At 35.2% G+C, this 17,693-nt stretch overlaps 1 protein-coding gene across 1 annotated transcript; it reads right to left on the bottom strand.

Annotated features, from left to right (window-relative positions):
* Positions 1–804: 804 nt before the first annotated feature.
* Positions 805–9,058, bottom strand: LOC114923469 (vomeronasal type-2 receptor 26-like). The gene is made up of 4 exons (XM_029286494.1): positions 8,196–9,058; positions 6,275–6,502; positions 2,844–2,970; positions 805–1,700 (listed from the first exon to the last, which is right to left on the bottom strand). Exons 1-4 carry the CDS (start codon positions 9,030–9,032, stop codon positions 805–807), a joined length of 2,088 nt encoding a protein of 695 aa, XP_029142327.1. The 5' UTR covers positions 9,033–9,058.
* Between the last annotated feature and the right edge of the window lie 8,635 nt (positions 9,059–17,693).

Raw genomic sequence — 17,693 nt, forward strand, 5'->3', positions numbered from 1 at the left:
AAAGATTCAGATGTCATCCAAGGTTCAGGAATAATAGTGACATCAAAATTAAAGAAGTCACCGTTGGTGTGACAGTAGTCTTCATGAATAAGACTACTTTCTCAGGGAGGCTGAGAAGAAGATCTACAACATCATCAACCTCAAACACCTCGCCCCAGGTTCCAGAACAACATGTCTGTTTTTATGACATTTAGTCCCATTGTTTCTGGCCTAGGACATTACCTGCTGAAGCAAAGTGGTTCTCAGACTTTAAGAATTATGGAAAGGGATTTTAATTTGAATTTTCCTGTCCCTTAAAAATGATTAAGGGGAATATTGGGAGACCTTGATGTGGCAAGTAAGGCACTCATATTATCCCTTAGAATTTTTTTATTAACAGCATCTTGAAACACTCAGAAAGTTGACAAATGTTTGGCTTCATATGTGCCAGGGATCTTTTCCATGTTATGGGTGATATAACAAAGGCATTTTCTTTCTTTTTGGCAGAGATGTTGTGAAGCCCATGGCTTCAGGATTTACATCCATTCATTTTTACATTAATGCACATTATATAACTAAAATATTTTTAACATTTTCTTGATTAGCTATCTCTTACTATTCTGTTTAGGGCTCAGAATAATTATTTAAAATTTCAAAGAAAAGATGTAGAGCAATTCTATAGCTTGTTAAATGAACTTTTCAGTACATGGTTTTTTACATCATATTGATGTAACGATAGAGGGAATCTTAAGCTGGGGAAAAAAATCTATATGCTAAAAGTAACCAATTTGGCTTTATTCAAAGGATCTGGTGTTAAAATAAGTATCATTTTTTCATTAGTTGCTTCTTTTGGTTCAGATCAGGTCTCAGAATAATGATATAGCATTTGGGGGAAAAGATGCAACCCAGTAATCCAGCCGCTGAAGCCAAAATGGAGAAGATCTCTACAGCCACCATATATTTTCCTTTGGTGCTCAGATAAGTTGGAACAAATGACACCCAAACACTGCAAAAGACCAACATGCTGAAAGTGATAAACTTTGCTTCATTAAAGCTGTCAGGTAGATTCCTAGCTAGGAAAGCCATCGTGAAGCTGACAACAGTCAAGAATCCTAAAAAGGAAAGGAGTGTATAAAACATGGTGGTTGAACCTTCATTACATTGCAGAACAATTTCTTCAGCCATGGAATGCATGTCAGAATTTGGGAAGGGAGGAGAAATTGCCAGCCACACTATACAGATGTTAAATTGAGCCAGGAAGCAAGTTAAGATAATAGTAGTGGCCATCTTTTTCCCAACCCATTTCCTAACTTTGGAGCCGGGTTTGGTGGCCATGAAAGCAAGGACCACTATAATTGTTTTTCCCAATATGCAAGAAAGAGCTACAGAGAAGATAATGCCAAAGGCAGTTTGTCGCAAGAGACATTTGACTTTGTCAGGTTGTCCAATGAAGAGCAAAGTGCAAAGGAAAGAGAGGAGGAGAGCAATGAGAAGACTATAGGTGAGGTTCCTGTTATTGGCTTTAACGATAGGTGTGTCTTGATATTTAATGAAGATCCACAGCACCACAGCTGAGATGATAGAAAAGGAGACTGCAATCACTGACAAAGAAGTCCCCAAAGGTTCTTGGTATGTTAAGAAAGTTATACTTTTTGGAAGGCAACCATCCTTATCCTTGTTTGGATATTGATCCTCTGGACATGGGAAACAGTCATCTAAGTCTGAAAAAGAGACCATTCATGAAAACATTATTGTTTTGAAGCATCTTCATTTCATTTTTAACATGCCCTGATATTATAGCATTCTGCAGTTTTACTTAGCTCTCAGTTTGTTTATGGAATCCCTTTATATGGTGCTGCCCATATCAAAACCATAACTGGTCTACACTTAACTCACTCAGTGCTACTACTCTGCTGTACTTGCTCCTAGTGGCTTACCATATGCAATTGAGGTTGCTGGTTATCACCATTCAATCCCTGAATGTCAGTGGCCCAAGTGATAAGTGTGACCACCTCTCTTCAATGGTATCTGTCTTTCTCAATAAGTCGAAATAGATAGGCATGCTCCAGATCTTTTGTGTGAAATATAGTGATGTGGGAGTTCAGAGTTGAATCTGGTCTGTACCATCCAGCCTTTTCCAATATTCTTCAACCTGAATTACGATGCATCCCTAAACCTTTATTCTTGTAGCAGGCTGGAAAAGTTTGCTGTTCCCCAAAAGTGTTAGAGTAGGTTGGGTGTTGACTCAGGAGGGTGATTTGTGTGGCAGCTGTTAGGAAAAGTGAGTTTTTAATTGTTATTTCTGTTTTAAAAATTGTGGGGAGCCTCTAAGTGTTATTATACAAGATAGACAATCTTATGAATTCCAGAATCATTCAATCAATCAATCAATCAATCACTTTACTGTTTTTTATTTTTTTCAGTGCCCAAGTTGGAGTGGATTCTATATGTTAAATGTTAAATTTATTTGATAATTGGACCACGGTTTTCTCTTTTTTAGGTACACCAATTTTTTGTATCATTGTTAGTGCTGGATGTTTGCTATTGTTTTGTTCTACTTTCTTTTTTTTCTGTTTTGTATTTTACCTTTTATTGTAAAACAAAATAAATATTACAAAAAAAAATCAATAATTTGGGTAGAATAGGAGGTGAAAAATAGAGAAAAGAATGGAAAAGGTTACCAATGCAAAAGCACCCTGACTTCCAAAAAGTTAGAACAAAAATTTATGGGGGAAAAAAACGGTTTATTATCTTTCAATATGATGTGAATGTCAAGATTTTCAATACCATAATAGTTATTAAAAATTCAGCCCTGGTTTATATTTATTATATCATTGATACATTTAATATATTCCTTTGCTTACCCAATTTGTCAGCTATCTTCCCTTCTGGACAAAGTTTACAGTCATAGCAGCAGGAAAATTTTACTTCCAATTTTATCTTGCTATGGCCAAGAGGACACTCCTTATTACAGATGGAAAGTGGTAATGTCTATTCAGAAATAAAATGAGAATTCACACATAGAATTTATTTTGGGGGGATTGTTCCCTTCATCAATTGTTCCCTTCATCAATTAACTCTTTGTTTATAATCCAAACAGTGGGATTCCATTTTCTTCCTCATGTAAACTCCCCATTGTACCTTCAACTGCTTCTTATTTCATACATATTACATTAATCAATGGATCTTTCCATTGGGGCAATATACCTGAAGCTGATGTGGGAAAATCTGTAACTCTAGATCTCTCAGAGTATGCTCTGCTTGAGGTCCCATTTTGTTTGGGTCTTGTAAAATCAAATCAAATTTATTCATATGAAAATGATAAATACTTTAACTCAGCAAAAATATAGGGCCACCTAATATGCAAGAGTGGGTTTACCATCCCATATAAAATAATAAACATAATATGTAAAATTCTGCCTTATAAATATAGAAACAGATAAGAAAGATTTTTTCCATAATACTCCTTCCCTCACTATTTAGTTTATAATTTACTTTTAGAAATATAATAATAATAATAATAATAATAATAATAATAATAATAATAACAACAACAACAACAACAACAACAACAATAATAATAAAGTTGGAAGGAGCCTTGGAAGTCATCTAGTCCAGCCCCCTGTTCAGGCAGGAAACCCTATACCATTTCAGACAAACGGCTGTCCAGTCTCTTCTTAAAAACTTCCAGTGTTGGAGTATATATATATGAATTCTCATCTTCTTTAATGAATGTTCTAGGTAGTGAAAAATCTTATTTGGAATGCTGTTGCCTTATGATTGGATAGTTAGATGATTAGATAGATAGATAGATAGATAGATAGATAGATAGATAGATAGATAGATAGATAGATAGATAGATAGATAGATAGATAGATAGATAGATAGATAGATAGATAGATAGATAGATATAGATATAGATATAGATATAGATATAGATATAGATAGATATAGATATAGATATAGATATAGATATAGATATAGATATAGATAGATAGATAGATATTATCCTGAGCAAAAATTCTTTGTTTTTGCATCATATATTAGAATATATTTTGATATATATTCTATATATTTGATGTGATTTTATATATTTATACATATATTTATGGTTTTATTTTAATGTGGTGAATAAAGAGCCCTGGTGGCGCAGTGGTTAGAATGAAGTACTGCAGGGTACTTCTGCTGACTGCCAGCTGCCAGCAGTTTGGCAGTTCGAGTCTCAGCAACTCAAGGTTGACTCAGCCTTTCATCCTTCTGAGGTCGCTAAAATGAGGACCCAGATTGTTGGGAGCAATATGCAGACTCTGTAAACTGTTAAGAGAGGGCTGTAAAGCACTGTGAAATGCTACAAAAGTCTAAGTGCTAGTGCTAAGTGCTACCTAAAGTTGCCTTGTGGTGACAAGATAAAGTCTTTAGTAAAATTTCCCTATAAACCTCTCTGCCCAATAAACCTCTCTGAGGGAAATGGGAAGTAAAGAAGATTGTAATGCAAGCAAACAAGCAAACAAACAAACTAGCAAACTAATAATAAATTAAAAAACAAATTATTAAATAAATAAATAAATATCAGAATCTACCTTGAATACTATAATTTATTCAGGCTCTAGAAGGTCATCATCCGGGAATGAAGAAAATATAGTTAATTGGAAATGGGGATGTGGAATGGGGGTTGAGCCTGTTCTGGTTGACTTATGCTTCCTCAACTAACAGATGGGCATTTTCAAAATGTTTCTTCTGCTATCTCTGCTTTTCAAGATCCTGCAGCAGTCAGGAGAACATTTGTGATACCACACACTTTGAAAAATATCAGAAGGTAACATATTTATCATATCTCAATAGACATAGCTGCACTGTTCTGAACCTTTGGAACTGAGACATGAAGTAGAAAATAGGGGAGTAAGAGTTCATATGCACAAAAGAAAATAAAACACTACTAGAGGGAAAAAGAAAGAATGGAAATGCATGGAAGAATTGAAAGCCCTATAAGGACATTATCATGGAATGTAGAAAATAGAATCAATTGGAAATGGGCCTTTGGAATGGAGGTTGAGCCTGTTCTGGTGGACTTATAGTTCCTCAACTAACTAACTGCTATCTCTGGTTCTCAAGATCCTGCATCAATCAGGAGAACATTTGTGATACCAAACATGGTAGAACAGTTATAACTATTCCAGCGGCAGATTGATGAGGCCATGTGTATTACTACCCTTGTTTTATTTCACTCATATTCGTACTATAATTCTTGGCACCCTGAAATATACATTGACACTTAAATGTTTGTAAACCCATTGTAGTATTCAATATTTCTGCATAAATCAATGCGCAAAGTGTGATCTGTTCTCCACAAGAACAGATCTAAAAATAGATAAACAGAACCCAGTTGAACAAATGAGTAAAAAAAATTATTCTTGTTCATTTATTTATTGAGGACTGCTGATATATAGAAGGTCCAAGGATCAGATGTGACTGAATGGCTGACTATGACGATGACAATGCAATTTGACTTTAGTAGTTTTTGTTCATGTCACATTCAAAAAAAAAAAATTACCCACTCACTCCTTTGGGCAATCCAAAGGGCCTGAAAACCTCATTCTGAGAACTGGCCTGGAGCTTCAAAGCAGAGGTATCATTCTGGACTAAGATAAGATCCCACCTCCTCCCCATGTGAATCTTGCTCCCTTCCTTCTCATCCTTTCAATCTGAAATACATTTTAATGTCAATATTTATTGTTCTAAGGTTTCATTTTTTTATGATTACAGGCCATCTAAAGATGAGCAGTATATTGGTTTAATAAATAAATAATAATACAGGTAGTCCTTGACTTACAGCCACGACTTAGGCCAAAATTTATGTTGCTAAGTGAGACAGTTGTTAAGTGAGCTTTGTTCCATTTTATGATTTTTCTCACCACAGTTGTTAAGTAAATCACTGCAGTTGTTGAGTGAATGTGGTTTCCCCATGATTCAAAAAAGGTGATCACACGACTCTGGGACACTGCAACTGTCATAAAAACGAGTCAATTGCCAGGCATCTGAATTTTGATCACATGGCCATGGGGATGCTGCAACGGTTGTAAATGTGAAAAATGGCCATACCTCATTTTTTTCAGTGTTGTATCTGTGACTTTTTACTAAATGAACTGTTGTAAGTCAAGGACTACCTGTGATCAATAGCACATGGATTGCTAAAGGTTTGCTTACTCTTACTGTTGCTGTACTTCTGGCTTTTTAAACATTTACTTCAATGGATCAGTGGCTAATAATTTCAAGAACTGGGAAAAATGAGACAAACCTGGTTAAATATGAGAGGCCAAATGGCTTCTTTTTTAGAAATGGTGAGGAGCTTGTCTGGGGGAGCCGTGGGATCGATCTTCCCAAGTTGGACTTTCAGAAAGGACTTGTTTGGAAACGTAACCCAGTTGAAAATATCAAATCCAGTTTCTAATTCCCCATTGGGGCCAAAGGAAACCTGTTCTCCAGCACTGTTGTTAAAGGAGACTTGTTGCAAAAAATGGTGCAGCTAAGTGAAGAAGAGAAAAAAAAGACACAGAAAGTTATTTCGAATCTTTGAAGCAGATGGGAAAATCTCTATTTGTTTCTTTCAATTTGGTCTAGGCTTAATGAAAAGTAAGCTGTTCAGATCTGCTTCAGTCTACACCAGTTTCAAGCTGGTAAAGAAATATATTTTTATCAAATGCATTTTCTACTCCCTGGTGAAAAACTGCCAGATGAGAATTCCAACACAAAATCAACAAAGGGAGAGATCTGAGGGATCACTTTGCTTTGATTAGCCATTTCAGAAATTGTGAATTCAGTGCTCTGTCATATAGTGTAGGCAAGATAGAGAACAGCCTGGTGGCCTAGTGGTAAAGACTCTTGCCTCCCATTCGGAAGGTTAAGAGTTCAATCCTAGGAAGCGACAGATGTTTCTAAATCAGGGTGCACAGAGAAAATATCTGTTGCAAACTTCGTGCGGTTTCAGGAAAGGCATCATGGCCAGTAAACATTCAGTTGCCCTGACTTTTACCCCAAATTCAGGGATTACAGGATCTTAAAAAGGCACTTAATGTAGGCAAGATAGAATTCTCTGAGACGGAAAATTCTAGGAGAAAATAGCTTTTCATTCCTGTTACTTTTGTAAAAAAAATAAAGTAAAACAAATTAAACTTGAATTTTTCTTCGTGTAATACATTGACAACTTTGCTGTGCAATTGAATATTTCAATTTTCACAGATTTCTTATCATTTTTTTAATTATTTTTATTCCCTTTGAATTTTAATGTCTATGGAGATTATAATTCATCCATGTTGTGGTTGTTCCAAAAATGCTTTTTCAAAAGATTACTGGACTTTCTTTTTTTTTCCCTTGAAGATATTTTGCTTCTCATCCAAGAAGCTTCCTCAGTGTCAATGCTCCGACAAACTGAACTGAAGCCATTTTCATTTTGTCTTCATTGCCATATATTTAGTTAGAAGAAGGAGGATGTGTGTGTAGTTTTAAGTTAGCCAAAATATTTCACATGTATGGGAACCAAGGTAATTGCTGATAACATTTTGTCAGGCTGAAGTAGCTGGGAGGAGTGCCCGCATTTTCAAACAATTGGTAAATGTGATTTATGATAGCAATTTGGGGTGGGAAATGAAACTTGCAACTTTGTAACCAAGGGGAGGGGAATTTAGTCTTAGGTTCACCCTTGTATGTACTGTTATGTTGTAGCCAAATAAAATTATTCTTTAAGGAAGAAATGCTTGCCTTGAAGTTCTTTTAAATGGTCTCATCTATCAGAACCATGACACTCAGTTCTGAACTGAAGCAATACGCCTTCAAGGAGAAACAAAGGAAGTCCAGATGACTTTTGAAAAAGCACTTTGGGGAATCTTTGAATTTTAGTAACTCCAAAATCCATCTGATGAGGAATAATAATGCTATTCAAGAAAGCTTTTGAGTTTTTACATTTAAAATTGTCAAATATAATGGATTGAATAAGATCCCGTATGTCACATATTTCTAACTGTGTCTAGATCTAAGCCTTATATTTTCATATATTAATTTTATTTTCTTTCATATGAAAATATCAAGTATTTCCTTATAGCTTTCAAATCTATCTTTAAAGCATTCTAACAGTTAAAACAACACAACAAAGCAAAACACAAAACTGGTCTCCTATGCTGGTACCTGATGATTTCCCCAAATTTTCAATTAATCATAATTACCTGCCAGGGTGATTGGAGGAAGAGTCTCCATCTCTTCTCATCCATTTTTTGGCCCCCTTTATGTTTGGCAGATCGCAAGGCCTTCAGAGCATGTGCCACAGCATAGACTGCATTGTAGATGCTATAACTATGTACATTTATGGTGGCCTCAAAGACAGAATTAGGAAGATTTTCCAGCTTCTCTTCTCCAGTGCAGATCCTTTCAGCATTCCCATCTGTAATATCACTGGAGAATGAGCATTCAAATACATCTTTCCAGAAATCCCTAATAAATCCATCATCTTTTTCTAGATTTGGGTTTCTCTTTTTCATAAATTGTTGGAATCCAGTCAGCTCCTTAGAGTGAATTGCAAAGGAAAGAGCACCATGGAGAAAATCAATGGGCAACTGTCTTTGCATCCGAATGGAGGTGAATTCCATCTGGGCTGTCATGATCCAAACTTTGGCCTTTCTCTCCTTTGGAATATCGTCATAATTGAAAAGACAGATCATTACTCTCAAAGCTATTATGCCTGTAATTTCAGCACTTAAGATGACTGCAATGACTGTACTCTCCATTATTACTTTGAATATTTTACCTACATTATCTATCCACTCAGCACCTTCACTACCAAACACCATTTGGGGAAGACATTCTATAAAGTCAAAGCAGATTCCTCTCTCTGAAAACATGGAAAGACTCTTTTGAATGAACTTGTCTCTATCTTCATCATACAGAGAAACTAATCCAACCCAGGTCCATCCAAAATGCAACAATAAATGCAGTATTCCTTTAAATTGGTGATACTCATCTGGGAACATCGATTTGACAAATATTGCTGTTTCAGTATTCATCATTGGAGCTGATCCATAAGAGATCTAAATGGAGAAAGTCAGAAGAACAAAGGAATAAAGGGTATCTTCCAAAATAAAGAAAATAAAAATAAAAAGCAAATCATATTTGTTGATTTAATCCAATCTCTGAGTTTGAGTGGGATACAAATATAGGATGTTTAAAATTAGTTTTATGTGACATCTGCAGTTTTGCTCATCAGGTAAAAAGGGACAGCCTGATGACTTACTCCTAGTTTTGCTTAAATATTTCTTTTCAATGAGCGAATTTTTGAATAGAATAAATAGCTGGTGAACAATTCATATTGACCCAAATTTGTATCTCTCACCTGGGGAAATTTGTAGTTGCACAGAATATTTGCCATGTTGACACAGCTGTTAATACGGGCTCCTCCAATGATTGCTACTGTATTGGTCAGGTCACTGCATTTGTAGTTGGGTATAAATGTATCTTTTGTAGATAGAAATTCCATAGCCAAATGATAAGTTGTAATTTCCTCATGGCTGTCAGTAGCAATGTGAAAACCAAGGCTAACATTAGGTAATAGCCCATTTTCATTGATCTCCTTTACGGCAAATGCCAGAGCCAAAGTGTGCTGGTAATTATGAGTGATGAACCTTCAGGGAAAGTTATAAGCCTTGTCAATAGGTTTCTGTTTCAGAATTGGACAGCTATTTTAATTTATACATATGTATTCATAAAGATATAAATTAGTGCTGATTGTTTGTTCTGGATAACTGGCGTTTGGTCACTATCAAATAATAGCCCTAGATTGTATCAACCAGGAAGCACTACTTAGTTGTTGCTACTTAACATTGAGTTAAGGCTAGCATTTAGTCAGACCTGATTTGAAATACTGTGTACAGTTTTGGTGACCTAACTTAAAAAAATAGATTGATAAGATTGAGCCACTCCAGAAAAGGGCAAAAGAAAATGNTTCTCAATATTAATTAAAACATAAAAACATGGGGGCCTAATCTCAAACTGACAGAAGAGAAGTTCAAAGCTATTGTTAGAAAGTATTAACTTTACAGAAAGAATGGTACTACCTCATAACCACCTTTCGAAGGAGACTGTGTATCAATCACCAGTAACTCAGTTTAAACATGGAGGGCATAAACACGTTCATCATCAGATAAAAAATCTGCTATAATAATAATAATAATAATAATAATAATAATAATAATAATAATAATAATAATAATAATAATAATAATAATAATAATAATGATGATGATGATGATGATGATGATGATGATGATGATGATGATGATGATGATGATGATGATAAAGTCGGAAGGGACCTTGGAGGTCATCTAGTCCAACCCCCCTTCTCAGGCAGGAAACCCTACACCATTTTAGACAAATGGCTGTCCAGTCTCTTCTTAAAAACTTCCATTGTTGGCGCATTCACCGCTTCTGGGAGGCAGGTTGTTCCACTGGTTAATTGTTCTAACTGTTGGGAAGTTTCTCCTTAGTTCTAGGTTGCTTCTCTCTTTGGTTAGTCTCCACCCATTGCTTCTTGTCCTGCCTTCATGCACTTTGGAAAATAGCTTGACTCCCTCTTCTTTGTGGCAGCCCCTGATATATTTACTAGTTTTTTATGCTTCTATCTGATTTCAGTATTATCTATATCTTATCTGTATTTTCTAATTGAAGGAAGCCAGCTCCCTTTTACATTCTAGATGTGTAATAACCTAAATTATACACTAAGGTTTTCCTGTTTAATAAATGGATGAAATAATTATTTAAAAAAACCTCCTAAAGATTAACCAGAGAGCTTCTGCAATATTTAGATTATTAGAAAGAAGGAGAACATTTGTAAATCTGCAATATTTAGATTAGTCCAAAGAAAAATAATATTTGTAACTCTGGGTTGAAATGAGGCATCCTTGGTGCTCTCTGAGCTTGCTAGTTTTCTTCAGATGTTTCATTGCCCTAACTAGTTAGCATTATCAGCACTGATGATGTTACCTAGTTAGCCTAATGAATCGTCTGCAAGAAAACAATCAAGCTCAGGGAGCACCAAGGACCCCTCAAATTAGTCCAACTTCTTACTTTCAACAAGGGACTTTGTTGAAGGAAAGAAGTTTCTTGAGGAGAATGAAATTCATATACATTATGGTTAAAGCTAATAATATTCATCCCAGTTTCAAGATCAGAATTAGAAAAGATTAAGCATTTGTGCGGTCTAGAATTAAAAATGACTAAATATGGTCAATGGAACTGGTCAAACTAATTGACAAGGAAACAATATATTTAAGCATAAAAGTGAAAGAAAATACAGCCTTTTAGTAGCAAAGAGGGGGAAGAGGAGGTGTGGTGTGAGGACGAGGAGAAGTAATAGCATACTTACTGGTACTGATCCAGGACATCAAAAGAAGGAAGGCTTTGAAAAGTGAACTCATTTATAAGAAAGACAACCTGATAAATAATAGCAGCAATGATTAAATCTCCTGACTGATAATATTTGTGGACAATTGGAAGAGGACTACTAAGTTTGCAGGTGTAGGGAGGAGAAATGCACATCACAGCTGGAAAAAAAAGTAAAACCAATGTTTTGAATATAACTACCGGTAATTCACTATAATATGTAATCATTGTAGATATCAAACAGTAGCTCCTATGTTACCATTCAACTGAAAAGCTGATCATTCCTTAATATTATCTATGGTTAAGATAATGAATTTTATCTAAAGCTAAGAAAATAAAGAGTCACAGATGGAATACAAGTCCTTCTTTTTCTCCCTACATGCACTTCTGATTTTCAAAGCAGATATTAACAGAATGCAATGTTTTAACCCATGATCAAAGTTTTTACAGTGTCTGCTGGAATTCCCTTAAGATTTGGAGAAGAAGGGACAATAACTATCCTTTGTTAGTAATCAGTACTTGCAGCAGTAGTTTGATAAATATCAGAAGTAAACATGTTTATCATATCTCAGTAGACATTGCTGCACTGTGATGAACCTTTGTAAGTAAGACATGAAGTAGAAATCAGGGGAGTAAGACTTCTCCATTAATAATTATTTGAGCATTCTGTTTTTGATAAATCGCTTTTATAGCTGTTTTAAATTGCTCCCCAAAATTCATGTAGTCCAACATTTTATTTAGAAACTGCCATTCCAATTTGTCAAAAGTTTTCTCCGCGTCGAGGAAAATAAAAGCCGATGGTATTTGATTATTCTTATCCAAATATTCCAATAAGTTTATCATTTGTCTAATATTGTTCTTCATGTACCTCCCAGATATGAAACCAGTTTGATCATCATGTATATAATATTGCAGTATCTTCATTAATCTATTAGCCAAAATTTTTGCAAAAATTTTATAATCCACATTCAGCAAAGAAATAGGTCTGTAGTCTTTAAGTTCCAAAATTTCTTAATCATCCTTCGGTATCAAAAATATAAAAGCTCTTGTCCACGACTGAGGTATTTGTTCTCCCAACATTATTCTGTTAAATAGAGGTTTTTAAAGGTTGTATCATCACTTCTGACAATGACTTATAGTAAATTGCTGTCAAACCATCTGTTCCAGGGGCTTTACCAACTTTCAATTGTTTAATTGCATTTAGAATTTCATCTGTAGTAATCTCTTCATTCATAAGTTGCTGTTGCTCCAATGTAAGCTTATATATAGAAGAGGATTGTAAATATTTATCAATATCTTCACTATTTATAATCTCTGATGAATATAAATGCGAATAAAATTCAGTAAATGCCTTTTTAATCTTTTCTTGTTGATAAATCTCACAATCTTTGACCAAAACTTTAGATATAAGTCTAGCTTTCTGTCGCTTGCGTATTTGGTAGGCCAACCATCTCCCCGGTTTATTTGCATTAGCAAATGTGTTATGTTTTATATACTTCAAATTGGTGGCCACCTGATCAGCAATTAACAAATTAAATTGATCCTTAAGCATTTTAATAGAGCTTTTTAATCTAATATCTGTTGGTCATTGAATTAATAATTTTTCTTTAATCCCAATTTCTTTTTCCAAGTCAAATCTAGTCTGTGTTTGCTTACGCTTATGTGCATTATTCATAGCAATTAAAATTCCCCTTGAATAGGCCTTTCCAGCATCCCAGACCATATTTATAGGAGTCCCCTTGTTCAGATTAAATTGAAAAAACTCTTCCATAGATGCCTTCAAAGCTTTAACTTTATCCTCATAATTAAACAAATTCTCATTTATTCTCCAAGATTTCCTCTTACTTTTCTGGCCAATCTCTATCCACACCATACTATGATCGGTCAAAGTTCTAGGGAAAATTTTAGTTTTATTACAGTCAGTAAGCAAATCAGTCGATATAAGAGCAAAATCAATCCTTGAAAAAGAGTCATGTTTATAAGAAAAAAAGGTAAAGTCCCGTTCATTCATATGTTGTAATCTCCAAACATCCACCAGTTCTAAATCATCCTTCATAGCAAAAAAAGATTTAGGTAATCTGGAAAGTGTTACATCCTTAGAGGTTGTTTTTTTATCTTTTAACGTATCCAAAACACCATTCCAGTCTCCCATAACAATCAAAGAATTGTAATCCATCGCCACAACTTTCTGGTGTAATTGTCTATAAAATTGCTTTTGAGCTATAAGTTGATTAGGGGCATAAACCCCTATTATTAAGCACTTTCTTCCATTTAGGTTTATTTCCACAAATAAATATCTTCCTTCTTTATCAGCTTCTTTTAGAATAGGTGAAAGGTGACTTTTGATATAAATTGCAACCCCAGCTCTCTTTTTTATAGCAGGTGCAGTAAACAGTTCTCCAAGCCTAGAATTCAATAATAATTTTTGGTCTTTAGCCACAATATGAGTCTCTTGTAAACATGTAATATCATTATTAAAATGTCTTAAATAATGAAAAATCTTGCGTCTTTTATGAGGAACATTAAGTCCAGCCACATTCCAAGATATAAGCTTATACATTAGGAGGTTTTATTCCACTAACAAGACTAGCTGCATATGATTTCACAAAGACCTTCGGTCGAGCGCCACCTACTGGCTGCGAAATAGCCGGTACTTGACAATCAGCTGCGGAGGTGTCAGCTGGCGGGCGGGCTGTCATTTGTCTTTCCTTCTCCTTGCGTCTGTGGGCTGCGCGCGTAATCCTTTGTTCCTTCCCATCTGCTTTTAAACTCCCCTCGATATCCTGAGCTGGAGCCGAAGAAAAATCCACAATCATTTGCTCAACCAGTTCAGCCCTCTGGGATGTGGGTGGGCATTCTGATTGTAAAACAGATTCCATAAAGTCCTTAGCCTTTTTAATCGAGTTCAGTCTGTAACGTTTGCCAGCTAGGGTTACAATTATGCCCAACGGTATGTCCCATCTAAAATTTATTTGTCTGATCTTAAGCTCCTGTGCCAAGAAAGCATAATCTTTACGCGCTCTAAGTATCTTCGCTGGGATTTCTTTTAAAAGAATAATATCTTGATTTAAAATCTTAAATCTCTGTTGGTAAAAGAGCTGCATTATTTCATTACGTCTTGACTTTCTTGTAAAGTAGACCACTATATCTCTAGGCAAATTTTTTTGTTTAGCAAACCACGAGTTTACTCTAAACACACGCTCTATTTCCAGGTAAATTTCCTGACCACAAGACAAAGCATCCCCAAATGCATCTGCAATTACTTGTCTTAAATCCTCCTTTGGGTCCTCAGCCAACCCACGGATCCGAATTGCAAACTCCATATCCCGGAATTGGGCAATCAACACATCACTCTTAACGTTTTCCAAATTTTCCTCTACAAGTTCAAGTCTATAGTCACTTGCTTCTGCTCTTTGCTCATTCTCTTCTACTCTTTCTGCCACAACGTCTACATAATCAGCCAACCCTTTAAAAGCAGTTCCCACATTTAAACAAAAATCATCATGTTTCTGAGATAAATCCTGCTGCTGTTGTGATAGTTGGTCAAATCTACTTTGCATTTTGACATCCATTTCCTGGAACATCTCAGTCATTTGTTTGATAGTTGCGGACATCATATCCTGCAACTCTCTGGCAGCAGCAGGAGGAGACGAAGGGTATTAAGCCGTTTGACAGCTGATGCTGGCTGTCAAAACGGCTTTTACGCCGAAACAGGCGGGAGGCAGCTACAGCTGCGTCCGACGAGGTCGCCTGCCACCGGAAGTCCTATAGGTTCTGTCAACAGAACCTATAGCTATACAAAAGGGTACTAGACAAGGCTGTCCGCTTTCTCCTTTACTATTTGTATTATCACTGGAAATCTTACTGTCCAGAATAAGAGAATCTTCAATTATTAAAGGCCTAAAGATATCAGCTAAAGAATACAAACTTAAAGCCTTTGCGGATGATCTAGTTTTTACATTGTCTCAACCAATTGAGTCATTGGAATCTTTGTTGCAAGAGTTGCATCAATATGGCAAGGTGGCTGGATTTAGAATTAATGTTAATAAAATTAAAATTCTTACAAAGAATATGCCGGCTAAAGCCAAAAATCAACTTGTGCAAATATCAGGATTTGAAGTGGTTAACAAAGTTAAATACCTGGGGATTTTTCTGTCCTCCTCTAACATGAAACTTTATCAGAATAATTATGAAAGACTATGGAAATTAGTACAAAAAGACTTACTTTGTTGGAAAAAACTTCAGTTTTCTTTGCTGGGTCGTATTGCGGCCATCAAAATGAATATTCTACCTAAGTTTCTTTTTTTATTTCAGATGTTACCTATTTTAAAAAATGAATTGAACTTGAAAGAGTGGCAGAGAGATTTGAATCGTTTTATTTGGGAAGGCAAGAAAGCGAGAGTTAAATTCAAGATTATTCAAGATGCTAGAGAACGTGGAGGACTTAAAGCCCCAAATTTGATACTCTATTATGATTCTTGTGCATTAACATGGATGACGGATTGGATTAACTTGTCTAACAAGAGGATATTGAATGTTGAAGGATGGGACTTGTATTTTGGATGGCATGCTTACCTTTTTATGCAGAAAAAGATTGATAAAACTTTTAGAAATCATATAATAAGGGCTGCATTGTTAAGAGTTTGGCAAAAGTATTTTTTTAAATTTGATGTTAAACTTCCAATTTGGGTGATACCATCTCACATTTTTTTGACTATACCTAGATTTGTGGTAATGGAGGCGCCATCTTATAAAGATTTGTTATACCAGAGTGGTAGTGGTAATTGGTGTTTAAAGTCACTAGAAGTTTTGAGACAGAAAGATCCACACTTCTCTTGGCTTGTGTATGGACAAACTCAAGAGAGATGGCGAATTGACAAAAAAACTGTTTTTTCTGTGGAAGATGGGAATTTTTTGAAACAAGTAAGGGATGACGCTAAAGGACATATTAGAAGGATATATAATGTTTTATTAGAATTGGATTCAGAAACTGAGCTAGTTAAAGACTGTATGATTAAATGGGCCCAAAATATAGGAGAAACAATATCTATGGATACATGGGAGTTGATATGGGTGAGGAATGTGAAATTTACGCAAGCCCAAAATTTACGTGAGAATTTCTATAAAATGTTCTATAGATGGCACATGGATCCGGCAACTATGTCTCGCATTTATGATAACTATGAATCCAAGTGCTGGAGGTGTGGACAACTAGATGCAACTTTTTTTCACATGTGGTGGACTTGCAAGGTTATTAAAGCCTTTTGGATAAAATTGTGGTGGAACTTGCAACAAATATTTAAAAGAAGGATTATTTTTTTGCCTCACCTGTTTCTCCTAGGTATTACACAAAATTTGGATGTTAAAGAAACTAACTTGATGTTGTATTGTTTAACTGCTGCCCGCTTGTTGATAGCTCAAAACTGGAAGAGTAAAATCCTACCTACAATGGAAGATTGGAGATTGAAAGTTTCACATCTTGCTGAGATGGCAAAGATTTCAGCTTATTTGAAGAATCACTCAAATGAACAATTTTTATCTATATGGAGAAGATGGGTTGTTTATATTCAAAGTAAAAATAGAATAGTGGAATATAATTTAGGTTTTTAAATTTTTTGGGGTTTTTTTTTATATATATATATTTCACCTATGCATGTAAAATTTATATATTTTGTGGAGTTAGAGATATTATTAATTGTTTACTTATATTTGAATATTATCCTGGGATTAGGTTTGGGAAGTCTCGGGGGGAGGGTGGGTGGGGGTGTGGGTTTATATTGTGATGTATTTGTGAAGTTTTTTATGATGAAAAATAATAAAAAAATTTTATTGAGGGGAGTAAGACTTCAATTACACAAAAGAAAATAAAGCACCACTACAGGGGAAAAAAAGAATGGAAATACACCTGTTGTGGTCATTTTGCTCACCAATTTCACTTAATACTTGATACTTTGTTCAGTGCATCATACTTTGCTTTTTTTTAAAGAAAATCTTAAATTATTCATTTTTAATGCTTAATTTAATTGATTAAATTGTATACTTCCCAGAGCACCTCTCTGAAGGAGATGGGAAGTGAAGAAGAGTGAAATAAATAAGTAAGTAAGTAAATAAATAAATAAATAGCAGAATCTACCTTGCATGTTATAATATAGTGGTGGCGAACCTATGGCACGGGTGCCAGAGGCGGCACTCAGAGCCTTCTCTGTAGACATGCACGCTGTCGTCCCAGTCCTAGGCCTTCAACTAGGTTTTATAAAACCTTTTCGCTTTAGGCCTCTGCCGCCGTGTCCCCA

Source organism: Protobothrops mucrosquamatus, unplaced genomic scaffold (genome assembly GCF_001527695.2).
Source record: "Protobothrops mucrosquamatus isolate PMUCROS unplaced genomic scaffold, P.Mucros_1.0 scaffold3882, whole genome shotgun sequence".
In the NCBI taxonomy this organism is placed as follows: Eukaryota; Metazoa; Chordata; class Lepidosauria; order Squamata; family Viperidae; genus Protobothrops; species Protobothrops mucrosquamatus.